Source organism: Lycorma delicatula, chromosome 4 (assembly GCF_047948215.1).
Source record: "Lycorma delicatula isolate Av1 chromosome 4, ASM4794821v1, whole genome shotgun sequence".
Classification (NCBI taxonomy): Eukaryota; Metazoa; Arthropoda; class Insecta; order Hemiptera; family Fulgoridae; genus Lycorma; species Lycorma delicatula.
The window spans coordinates 46,604,537-46,618,438 of record NC_134458.1 but is presented as its reverse complement, the minus strand read 5'-3'; the positions used below and the strand labels follow the sequence as shown (position 1 = coordinate 46,618,438).

Below are 13,902 nucleotides of genomic sequence, written 5' to 3'. Positions count from 1 at the left end.
AATCATTTTTTTTCAATACATTTTAACACATATACCTTTGAAACTAAAAGAGAAAAAAATGCCAGCAATGACACAAGATTAAAAAATGTTAAAGTAAATTTGATGGAGTGCCATTAAAGAAGAGAACTTTATAAAATTTTCATGACAGATTATCAGAATACTCTGTCATGGACAAGATCAGAATTCTTACTTTTCTGCTCTTAGACACTGAGCCTGGCATTCAACAAGTGATAAATTTGTGTAGATATCGACTTCGAATGGACCACCCAGACGTTTGTTCTCTTCTTTTACAAAAATAATTGGACCATCACATCTTCGTTCCACTGCAAATAAAAAATGAATATTACTTCTAAATAAATAAATAATCACAAATAAATACTCAGAAATTACCTCATAAACTAACTACATATTGTAAAGAAAGTCAGATCTGGGCTGAAAGAGTACACACAGAGAAACACAATAATATAATAAATATAAAGCATTAATATAAAAATAATATAATATTATAAATATACTATACAACATATTCTCATTCTGACAAGATATCCTGCACTTCTACGCATATTCTTCAATATATTTCTGAATATTAAGATTACAAATAACAACGATCTAGGTCTACAAAAAAACAAAACAACTACTACGTACCATTCAAACAAGTATTTTCTAGATAATCAGAATTTGGATCATCTTCTAATAATTCAGGATGTGAACGACGAGTAAATCTACTTAACCAACAACTACGAGCAGTTGCATCATATGACACTGAACGGCAAACAAATCCAAATTCATTTAGACACCTGCAGAACAATTACACAAAAATTTCTGATATAAAAAAGTAGCAACCTTCTAAAAATATCTATTTTGTAAACACATTTGGTTACAACAGAAAAGTATTCCAATATATTTTTTTACCTTACAATTGATCAAGTAATTACTTCAATAAAATTCTAAATAAAACCTGGTTTATTAGGATATTGTACTGTTTTATAATGCATTTCTAACTAAAGAAAGGCAATAAAACTGACAAGAATCATTCTCTACAATTCTGAAACAATTTCTAATAAATAAATACTTTTTAAACAGAAATTTATACATTATTGTTTATATAAAGAACTTATCTTTATTTTTACTATTTTACTTGCATTTTTTATATTATAATTTAGCTGTAGTTATACTGAAATAAATATTTAATAAAATTTATTTATCTCAGTGCTATACAATAAATAAAAATTAAATTGTAGGAAATCGAGCCCAGATAGACTGGGTGCTCCCATAACATGATTCATAAATGTTATGAAATTCTTTGCAATGTAACATTAAATTCTAGTCTTTAAGTAGATAATTTTTGATATGAAGAATGTTTAAAAATACAATCAAATATATTATTCACAGATTAAACTAATACAATTTATTTTTTAAGCAGTTCATGGTATGTATTTATACGTACAGTATAGTATAGATTAAAATGAATAACTTTTCTGAATATAAACAATGAAGTATAGAAAAGACAATCTGTAATGTAGAAAGAAGTTAGATAATAACAAAGCAAATTCTGTAAATTAGTGTTGATGTAGCAGTCCAGGAAAAATATAAAAATGTTAAAAACTTGCTGATGATAATTTGCTGAACCTAGAAATAAGTTAGAAGCAGTGTACGATATGAATACATTGCTGAGGGGTAAAACTTTTATGTGAAAGTAAATAAGAGTAAAAGAAAGGTAAATTAAATTTAACTGAAAGGAAGGTAATGAGGAGGTAAAAACTGTGGTATCAGATGTTACAGAATTATGTTATTTTGTTACTAAAAATAAATGAATGAAGTAAGACAACAAAAGCAGACTAAGCCCAAAGAGTTTTCTGTAGAAAAGAAATCTCTTGGTATCAAAGATAGGTTTAGGAATTAGACAAATTGTTTAAAATATTTATAAAGTGCTTTAAAGAAATAAAAAAATGACAGTAGGAAACCCAAACAGGTTTTGAAATGTGGAATCATATTAGGAGTATGCAATCAACTGATGGCAAATTATTATTAGTCAAATAAAAATGTATACTATGGAGTTAGTATACCTCTGTTTTAGTTTGACTAGCAGCCATCAATTGGAAAGGTTAATGGTTGGAGGGATAAATAAAGAATTGGCTTTCAGATGTTCCATAAACAATTCAGACAAACAATTGAAAGATTATGTCAGCTCAAAGATATTTTTACAGAAATTGGCAATACATTTTTGTTAATCACTGGTTTGGCTGCATTATCATTTCTAACATACCTTGAGCTATGTGACATAACTAAGTTAAAAACAAGCTAAAAACAATTAAAAATTTAATCACTTCAGAGAACCAGAGCTATTATGATTATAGGTGACCTGACATAAGATAAAAGTCATTCCCGCAAATCGTACAGCCATACTTAAGAACAATAAGAACCATAATATAAAAACTAGGCAGATGAAGAGTAAAGTGGTTTATGGATCCTTCTCACTAAGTTGAATATTCTATTGCAGACTGTATATCAAAGTGATATCCTATTGCAATAGAAATTACATTAAATCTATGAAATAGAATCTTATTCTGTTCACCACAGGGACTAGTTGTTTAATGAATATCATTATTACCAGAGAAAGCAGTTTGGATTGGTACATTTGTATCTCAAGTGCTTTACATGAGTCACAACTTTAAGAAATACAATAAATGTAAGCTCAGCTACTGTAATAGTTTTTGTGTGAAATAGTAATACTATATATAGTATTATAGGTATATATATATATATATATATATTATTTTATATATATATATATATAATCTTTATTCAATAAAGGAAAATTACAATGTACCTCACAAAAATAAAAATAAAAAAGACCTTTATCTAAGGAAATTTTGCCACCTACTCACACAAAAGAGATTAATGATAAACTTCTTAAGACCAATTATGATAAGATTTAACCATATCCAAGCTGCAATAATAGTAATACCAAAATTGAAAACAAGTGGAATCCGTTTTAAAAACAGTCGCAGTCATAAATAATTCAAAATTAATTTTATCAGAAAATCTACTAATTCTAATGACTGACCTGTCTTCACAGTCTGTTCTGTTAGCTGCAATAACTTCTTTAATATCTGTCATTGGTAACTTCAGTTTTTTTCTTGCATGCCGTTCAAAAACATAATGACGATTAGGACATTCTCTTTCAACTCTACTGGCTGCAATAAAAAAAATTACAATAAATGGTGAAAAATCATTTCTTTACATGTATATTAAACAAATTTCTAAAGAAATCATAAGCATATAATGTAGACAATAAAATCTTTTTAATGTCACTTTAAATCTTGAACTTCCAATCTTCACATCTTTTAAGATCTTAAAACTTGGCTGTTGTTATATATTAACATAGACTTAAATTCCAAAATTTGAAAGGAAGAATCAAAGACAGACGTTAGGTAAAATTAATTAAAACCACTCCAACTGGGTTTACTGAACAATTTTCACTCATGCATTATATTGAGAAGTAAAACTTTTTTTGGAATATAATATTAACAATTATGTGATGGCTGAATTCTTTAATAGAAAGTGGCACCCAGCATGCAGGTTTTCAAAATTAATTCAGTAAGTTTAGATGAGGTCAGTAAAATTTACTATAAATTCCTATAGTTTTAACCAGAAAATCTGTAGAGCAATCACTTTTCATTTTCATAATGTCTAATGATAGTGTGAGCCAAAATAAAAGTTGCTGGCTGATGTTTTTGATAAAATGTGTAAATTTGTTTAATATCAATCTCATTTATCTACAAAAATATTCACAAATTGTATAACCAGCAACATGGTTGTACATTGTATACAACATGGTTATATACTTAGATTCAAGCAAAAATTACTTTAAATTATAAAAAAATGATGACAATATTTCGAGATAAAAATACTAACAAGAAAGGCAGACTTCTGTGTAATGAACACTGTTAGGAACAAGTACAAGATTTCCAATTCCTTCAGGGTGAGCTTGTTCTCTGGTCAGGTAGCAGGTAGATTCTTCATATTCAACAGTTCCACTAAATGATGCTATCCTACTTCCTGGTTGAAAATCAAATGATGTACATGTGCGTACCAGATTGTTTGTTGCTGTACGATCTCTGAGACATAATTCCTGACACTTTTCAAGTACTCGGAATGGAGGTGCTGTGTCTCGAACCTGAAAAAATATTACAGTATTATCATATACAGTAAATAAATAATAAAAAATCTGATCTTATAAAAATATCAATTCTTTTAGGATAAATGAATTTTAGCATCTCAAAATCCACCATATTTTGGCTGTGGTTTAGTCTTGCTTGTTATCTTCTCCATCACTACACGCATATTACTGCTTTATTTCTAAGACATCCAACTGTAATGTCTTTAGCATTGAGTGTATATATTTATTAGCCACAATTTTGATGAGCAGTAGGGTTAGAAGACTAACTAAAACTATAAATATACAATACTGCCTGATTCATATGTGAACATAAACTTTTTCAATTTTTTTAATATATTAAACCATACTTTATCTTAATATCAGGCACACGTTTTACTTAAGTTAAAATCTACACAGACATGTATTTTGGAGCCAGATGTTTTATTCCAAATGTTTAATAGTAGCTAATATTTTAATGTAAAAGGAATGATAAATAATATCAAGTATTAGATAAAAATTAAAAAAAAAAAAAATATTTACTAACCCAGTTTTTTCACAAAGCTACTTATAATATCTTCTAACGTAGGATGGTGTAATAATGAAATATTATCTTTTTTCTTTTTGAATGTGTTTTATTATTTAAGTACTTAAGATGATATTTCAACATTAACACAAATTAAAATATAAAATATACCATCACTGCATACTGAAAAAAGTCGCAATAAAATATGATTATAAGGAGTCTACAAAATCTTCAACTGATGGTGGTTGTACTCTGATTGCAAATAGGCTTTGCTACTGATGAAAGATGACAATGACCTACTGAAAATAATTCTTACATTATCAGAGAGATGAACAAGAAAATTTCAGGTATTGGTCAAACATGAACCTCGGCTGGATCACTGATAGCAAGCTATAAGGCACACCACAACTGATGGTATGGAGTTTTTCATGGAAAATGAATATATGTGATTCATTCTTCTTTGAATCAACAATCTACAGAGAAAATTACCTCTGAAATAGTAACAAACCATTGTAGAAATAATAACAAATCTTGATGCAATTGGTGGCATCTTCAATAGTTTATGTAAGACAGAGCCACATCATTGTGCTACTGGTTTCCTGGATACTGAACTGTAAGAAGGGTGAGGTGGAATGGTAACAAAGATTGGCTGACATTACCTTTCTTTCTTTTTCCTTTTTTGCCTCCAGTAATTACCTTTCAGATAATACTTCAGAGAATGAATGAGGATGATATGTATGAGTGTAAACGAAGTATCATGTAGTCTTGTACAGTCTCAGTTTGACCATTCCTGAGATGTGTGGTTAATTGAAACCCAACCACTAAAGAACACCGGTATCCATGATCTAGTATTCAAATCCATGTAAAAATAACTGACTTATTAGGACTTTAACACTGAAACTCTCAACTTCCAAATCAGCTGATTTGGGAAGACATGTTCACCACTAGACCAACCTGGTGGGTTTGCTTGAAATTACCTATACCAAGTAATAACACCAACTGACTTAGTGGCCATTAAAAAAAAATTAGTGAATAACTGATGTTACAAACATATTAAATTTGCTGAGTAAAGAATGAAATAAGTGGTAGAGTTTGCCGATGTGGTATTAGTTTCTGATTAAATTCATATTTAGGTTAGGAGAAGTTTAACTTAAAGAAAAATGTCAATAGATCAACATTTCGTTTAAGCTTGAAGAGTACATATTCGTTTTGTGTAATTAAATGAAATAAATAAATAAAAAATATAATATAGTCATAATTTAATACTTACAACATCATCATCAAATCCTTGAAGTTGCTGGTCTGGTAATCTTTCATAAACAACACGCCCCAAACCTTGATTGCATGTAGTTTGAGCTAAACAGAAATATACAACAATATAATTAGTAAAATTGATAAAAATTATAATTTAAAATATTTACTCAAAATATGTTAGATAAATACATGCTTATTAAATAAATAATTAAAAAGTTTAGGTTGAGCAATGAATAGTTTTTGTATTTTATATGGAATCTTGAGTTAAAAATGATAAACTATATAAATACTCTAACGCTGATTTAATCTATGCAGATTCACCAAAAATTTAAAATTATATTCACACTCAGGGACTGTCAGCTATGAAATGCATTTAAATTGGTAATATGTAATTAAACTATGAACACATAGCAGATAAATGCAATAAATCATAAAGCAATTTATTGAGGAAAAAACTATGTTTTAATGATGTTTGTTTATGGATTGAAAGAGATATAACATGATTTTCTCATCAGTCAATAGAGATGAAGATACTCTTATGATGAACTTACAAAAACAGACACTATCAAAAGCTTGCCAAAAAAAATTATCAATTTAAAAAACTAACTAAATAATGAACCAAACTTTTTCTTTAATTCAATATTTTAAAATCTCATATCATAATACTTTTAATTGCTTTTGCAGCCAACTTCAAATGACTAGGCCGTTGTTCTTATCCTAGCATCATTAGGTATTATTAGTGTTGGCAGTTTTTTTCAGTTAGGAAGACATATATTTAGTATTTCATTAAAAGGTATGGTAGGGTGTGTATGTACATTTTGTATATTGTTGTGTGTTATATATTTGATAATGTTTGACTTGTTAAAATGTAATTTTTGAATATGTGTAGAATATCAAGGTTTTTTAACGGTAGATTAGTAGTTTTAATTTGTGAGGAGATCTTTAAACGTTGATTATGTTGCTATAAAGTGGTTACTGTACCTTTGAAGCTGCATCCTGTTGTCTAATGAAGAACAATTTGCAGTCAGAACAATATAATTTGTATATTCCAGGGGAGTTTTATATGTAATGACTTGTTATGGTTTTTGTTTTGAAGGCTAAAATATGATCAGCTTTTTTAAATTAATGAGCTTTTTCTATGAATCTTTGTTTACATATACTGATGTGTATTTTCTGTTTAGGATAATTTTTTGTTTATTATTATTATTTCTTATGTGTAGGATTATTATATGTGTAGGAGTGAATCAATGTTTGAAAGTATATTTTTTTTTTTTGTTTTGACAACAAAAAAAATATTAGTGTGAGGGAAAGAGAATTAATTTTTTTATTATGTTCATTTTCAGATATGAAATTTAATTTATTGTGTATTTTTTGTATACACATGCAATTGTAAAAATTATTTTGTTTTTTAATAACATTTAATAAGTTTATTATTTCCAAAATGTGTTCTTTGGGTATTTTGTTGTGTTTGAATTTATTTTTAGGAATGGATGGTTTTTCTGCTTTAGGGCGTTAAGTTTATAATGGTAAAATGATGGAAATGTTGTTAATTATGGGTTATATTAATGGTTTTTTTAACTTGTTTATAATATTCACTTTCATTTTACACTAAATCTATGCTGGGGTTTTACAGTCTTTAGGCTGTTTAAATATGAGTATATAGGAATATTAATTTGTATACTTTTTAAAAGCCTCAAAGGTAGGGGTGAATTTGTTACAGAAAATGTATTTGTCCAGACTCATGTTTGTGTTAAGTAATGGTTTGGAATTCGTTTGTTAAATCCTGTGTAAATTTGGACGTTGCTTTTGAGGATGTAATATAAAATTGTATTGTTTAAGGTAAGTGATAATGAGAAATGTTGTGCGACTCTTGTTTGAAATGACTAATTTATTTGTGTTTTTTATTTACATTTTTTTGGAGTGCGAGTTTAAATATTTATGTATTTATGGAGTTGCGTAAGATAGAATATGTTTTTTATTTTATATCATATTTTGTTTTGTATGGTTGTTTCTAAGTCAAGGGTAATTTTTCATTAAAGTTGATTTATTTGTTGTTTAGTGTAAAATGTGTTCTAGGCTTTTTATTTAGTTTCATTTCATCATTTGTAAATATCGTGCTTACTAAATTTATTGTTCTTTCAAAAAACTTAAGTGCAAATGTAAATCCAATGTTTTTTTTTTTCAGTAAGTAGTTAAGATTTTTGTTATGTTCAGCAAATTTTCATTTCATCTCAAAATACATACATGATTAAAATTGTTTTTTCTATATAATTTGATTGTTTGATATAAAGAATGATTTTGTTTTTTCTTATCTGTTTATGTGCATGGTATGTGCTTTTTAATATATATTTATAATTATTTTTGTACTTCTACAGTGATATGTTCCAAGCATGTTGTATTAAATTGTATACATGCAAGTGTCTTCTTAAATTTAGCAGCAAATCTCTTAAATTTTTAGACATTAACTGATCATGCTTGTTGAATAAACTATTTTCAGTTACTTTTATGGCCATCTGGTACTGCTATTTATCAGTGTTTCTGGTGATTTTCATGAGTTAGGGAGACGCATTTAGAATATTGTAAAAAAAAGTACATTAGACAGGAAGTATTTCTATTCATTTAGTGTATTGGTGTTGTGTATATTTAAAAAAAGATATGATTTTATTTATCAAACTATGAGGTGTGATAGGAAAGTTTTAAAACAGATACCGTCACTGCTAAATAGGAAGGGGTAGGTATGCCCGCGGATGTGGATGGGGAAACTTGTTTTGGCCTTGAAATATCCTGAAAAGATCACCGCGATGTATTTGTTAAATACAGATTGGCATCCTGGTGAGTGAAGACGTGTTTTCAGTCTCGGCGGATTATTAATTTCGTAAAATGGATGATAAAATGAAACTCAAATTTTGTCTGAAAACCGGGAAATCATCTTTGGAGATTTGTGAATCCTTAAAAACAGCTTTCGGGGATAAATGTCTGCGTCGGTCACATCTTTTATCTGGTTTAACAAATTCAAAGATAGACGCGATCTGTTGACGATGATCCCCGGTCCGGCCGATCTTCCATTTTAAAAACCAATGAAAACATTGTGAACGTTCGTGATTTAGTACGATCTGACCGTACTTACAGTTAGGGAGGTGGCTGATGAACTGAATTTAAGTTTTTAAGCGTTCAGTCAATTTTAAATTAAGATTTGAACATGCGTCGAGTGTCCGAGAAATTCATTCCGAAACTGTAGTGAGACCAGGAGAAACAAACCGACTAGAAGTTCCCAAGAACTGATTAATCGGGCTGAATTAATTAATTTTTTAAATTGAGTAATTACAGGCGAAGAATCAAGAGTTTATAAGTACGACCCAGAAACAAACACCGCAGTGGAAGGGTACAAGTTCGCCACGTTCGAAAAAAGCGTGACGAAGATGGTCAAATGTGAATACAATATTGGTGGTTTTCTTCGATTCTACGGTGTCGTGCATCACGAATTTGCTTCCAGGGGGCAGAGAATCAATCAGGAATACTATAAATTGTCCTTCAGCTTTTGCGCGAAAATGTGCGGAAGAAAAGGCGTGAACTCTGGCGAGACAATTCTGGGTCCTCCACCACAGCAACGCACCTGCTTATCGTGCGTTCTCGATAGCGGAATTTTTGGCCAAATTCCGGTAATTCCGCAACCCGCTTATTCCCCTAATTTAGCCCCTACTGACTTCTACCTGATTCCTAAATTGAAATTTTTGCTGAAAGGATACCAATGTAACTTAATTTGAAGACATTCAGACAAATACGGAGAGGGTTTTTAACCCCCTTAAGAAAGAAAATTTCCAGGAGTGTTTCCAAAAGCGGAAACACTATTGTAGTTGGTGTCTTCAATCAGAATTTAAAGGAGATATATCATAATAGCCTGTAAGTATTGCCATTTTGAAATAACAAGCCCACTCTTAAAACTTTCTAGTCACATTCTGTATTACTGGATATTTGGTTTATCAAAATCAGATAGTAAACTGTTCTCAAAATGTCAGATTTAACATAAAACTGTACTGTTTAAGCACTTTTTCTATGTAACATAAAATTAAACTGTTTGTATCTTACTAGAAAATGTATTTTTTAAGAAAGAAATTCTTTTCATGTACAATATTAAAAGATAACTTCCTTCTTGGATTACTTTCATAAAGAAAAGTGCAAGTTTTATGAGAACAGCCCATAATTGGTTGAACATGTTCTATACCATGAGCATTTACAGTATATTTTTCTTTGTAGTGATAACAGTCGTTGACAAGACCAGTTCTGTTACATGATTGAAATAGTTCAAAATTTGCAACAACTTTTCCTGGAAGTTTTCTTTTTATTTAAACAGGGATGGAGATTCTACCCTGTTAAAAAAATATAATTTAAAAAAAAATTGTACAAAACATTTTGTGGATTTTATTTACAGAGGGTTTCTTGGTAATAGGCAAGAAAACTGGTATATTTATTAATTGGTTTTAAGGAAGTGAACATTAACAGAAGTAGGGTCATCGTGCTGAAAGGAGCTCTTACATTTGTAAATATCACTCATCATAGAGCGAGCTCATTGATAGTGATCTGTTTTCAGTTGCAAGTTAAAAGATTTATTAAAAAGAATGCATTAAAAAGGAGATAAAATTAGTTATTCTTATTTTAATGTTTACTGAGTTGTTAGTACCTCCTATTCCATGACAGGTATTGACTTGAAGTTAGGTCACGTTATTAAGTCACATATATGTTACTAAGTTCTAATTCTCAAAAACTGCAGTTTTTAACTATAAATTTAAACGACTGAATAAATACAGATAATACTCACTAGTCAGCAATGGTAAGAGTTAAATGTTCTTCTAGTTAAATTATTAGATTAAACTAAATTCCAAGATCCCTTACAGAGTAAGGTACTGTGCACAATGTAATAACTGTCCAGTCTCTTTTATGACTTTGATGAATGACCTAAGGTAAAAGTGGTGCTATCAGACTTGCTTTGTCTAAGAGTAATGATGTTAACTATTCAACAACGTGATTTTGCAAACATACAGCTCAAGAAGGCTTAACTTCTTCACTTTTTATTTCCTCCAGTAAGTCCAGCAAAGGATACTTTTTATTTTTGTGAAATGAAAGACAATATTTCAGTAGTAACTTGAATTTTATGTTAAGTTACCTACAACTGCAAGGTTGTAGCATCTAAAATCTGTATAAATTCATGGAAAATTTATATTACGTTAAACTGTTCTGAGACCTTAACAGGTCGGGTCATTAGCCCAATTTGTATTGAATATCTTTTTGAAATCTAAAAAAATATACTTGAAATGTTCAATTTCAAGAAAAAGAAACAAGCTATAAAATATAAGCTACACTTATTTGCAGCTTATATTGTATCACAAGCATCATGCTGGGATGATTTGCCCACTCAATTAAAAAGTAAAAGCATCCAGAATTAAACAGTAATGAACGCTATTAATAATATTACAATTTCAAATATTTGTTAATAATTCAATCAATTGCCTAAACATTACTTTCTGGTAATCTCAAACCATCTTCAATATAAACACAGGATCATTTGTGCTTCTAATATTTACTAATCAAAGCAAAATAAAATACAAGAATAGTAGATAATTTTTCACATTTTAAAACTACTTTTGTCAATCAATACATATAACCAAACTTTAGATCTGAATGAAAAAACCATTAATAGATCTGTTTTCATCAGTACTCTTAGTACATAAATGCAGATCCAACTTGTCCCTCTATAGAGTGACCAATCATGGTATCTTTTTTTGATCATATTTAATGTGTTCTTCAAGATACTTAAAAATCTTTTGTTAACAATAGCATATTAAGTGAATGTCTTGTATTCTTAACTGTTGCTACTATTCTTGTCCTATCCTACAAAATTTCAGGAAAACAATCCGCAGAAGTCCTGTTCACCTTTCCATTATATCTTACTCATTCCAACTATTTCTAAACTAAATCCATTCATTTTTTAATTGTATAAGCTGCCATTTTATGTTTAAAGTTCTTACATTCTATGCTCAGATGTTGTGATCCTTACATTTTGTTACAACGTCCATCTGAGAAGATGATATACGGAGGTCCAATAAGGGACTACTTTATTGTGTACCTGAGAGAATACCATCATACTGATTTAAAAAATGAAAGGAATAAGGGAAAATATTTCCTTTGAAATTACAGTTATTAATTTCTACTGCTTTGAACCCTACAGTTATCTAAGTCCAGCCAGTCCAAACCTTTAATATATTTTTATTGTTCAGGTTGTATTAACCATTATTCAGTTTAATGTTTTACCAATCATTATATCCTGCAAATTTTATGAAATTATTAAAAATTCAGTTAAATAAATTTGTTCTCTAATACATATTACTTTCATTAATGTACTGAAAAACTAAATAGTTTTAGAAAGTTGAGATTTAAAATTGATTAATAGTAATTAAATCATTTTAAATCTTAACTTAGTTCAACCTACAGCCTAAAATTTAATTTTTACATTTATTAAGAAACACTTTAAATAAAATAAAGATTAAACCATGATAATACTTATTTATCAACATTAGTGCTATGGTGTATGAGGTACAAAGTATTTAACATGTTTAAGTAATAATTTTAAAAATAATTTTTGTGTGTATATAATTTAACTGTATATTTTCAGTTATAAATTATTTTTTAATAAATCGACTGATAAATAAACTCAAAAATTGATTTTAAAATCAGTTTAACTGAATATCAATAGTTATTTGTATGAAATCATTTACACAATTTTTAAAAATATTAAGATTTACTAATCTATAAATTCATTAAATTCTTGTTACTTTTTTTTACATATATTGAAATCACTTTCAAGAACTTTAATTTTTCAGGAGATTTGTTGTTACAAAAAAAAATGTTTGTCAACTTGACTTGTTTAACTGTTATTACTTTCATTACAATTTTAAATAATTAGAAATTTCATAACTTGAAATTTAAAAGGGATTCTCTTATCTAGCACAATTCCTTCTCACTATTTTTTTTTTTTTGCCAAATGAATTATAATTATTAAAAAATGTAATGTTTATTTACGTAATTATTGATAATATTTCAGCATCATCAAGATTTGGTTTACCCATTTCCTTTTTTAATTACTTTCCCGGCAAATTTGAACTTATTTTAGGAGTCAAATTCATGATTCATAAAAACACTTTTCTCCTTACATAAATATTTTCTTTGTATGTTTGTTGTAATTGTCAGGTAAATACTTTTGTAAAATTTAATTTACTCTCTTTACATAAGTTTTTACATTAACATTCATTATCCTAAGTCTTCTATATTCATTATTATAACATTCTTAATTTTTATCTTTTATTTTATATATATATATATATATATATATATATTTTAATTAGAGGAAAGATCACTTAAAAAATAGGTCCTCATGAAGAAATGAATTAAATATCTTGTTTAGTGATTTGCTCCAAAATATCAAGTCTAGTTCACTTATTATTCATTGACCGCATAAATTTAGAATAATGAAAATAAAAAAAAAGATTTAAGCAACATGTACCTCTCGAGTAAACCTTTTGTTAAACAGAATAAAAATTAGTGGTAAATGATCCGAGATATGTAAATTTGTTATATAAAATCTTCAATCATTTGGAGATAAATTACTCATTATATAATTCAAACACCAATTTCCTCTAGAAAAGTAATAACCAGAGCAATACTTATTAAAAGATCTTTAACTATTCAGTAATATTACTAAATTTTTTCTGGTTCATTTACTCATAATTGAAAATTAAGATCATACAATATAATGATAATAATGTATGTATGTATGTATAGTAATCATACAATAATGATGATAATGATATAATTACATATCAAATACTTAAGTTAAATCAACATGTAAGCTGACTTATAAGAGTCACTCGGTGAGAGATAGTTTTATAAAGAGTGGTACTGGTGCTTTTAC

At 28.3% G+C, this 13,902-nt stretch overlaps 1 protein-coding gene across 1 annotated transcript in view; it reads right to left on the bottom strand.

Annotated features, from left to right (window-relative positions):
* nompA (no mechanoreceptor potential A) overlaps nucleotides 1-13,902 on the bottom strand; it is a 60,485-nt gene that overhangs the window by 22,812 nt on the left and 23,771 nt on the right. Inside the window, exons 2-6 of the mRNA XM_075362851.1 lie at nucleotides 5,956-6,041; nucleotides 3,919-4,180; nucleotides 3,068-3,197; nucleotides 646-797; nucleotides 191-323 (exon numbers count right to left, since the gene is read on the bottom strand). Coding sequence (XP_075218966.1) covers nucleotides 191-323; nucleotides 646-797; nucleotides 3,068-3,197; nucleotides 3,919-4,180; nucleotides 5,956-6,041 — 763 coding nt within the window. The remainder of the gene's footprint in view (nucleotides 1-190; nucleotides 324-645; nucleotides 798-3,067; nucleotides 3,198-3,918; nucleotides 4,181-5,955; nucleotides 6,042-13,902) is intronic.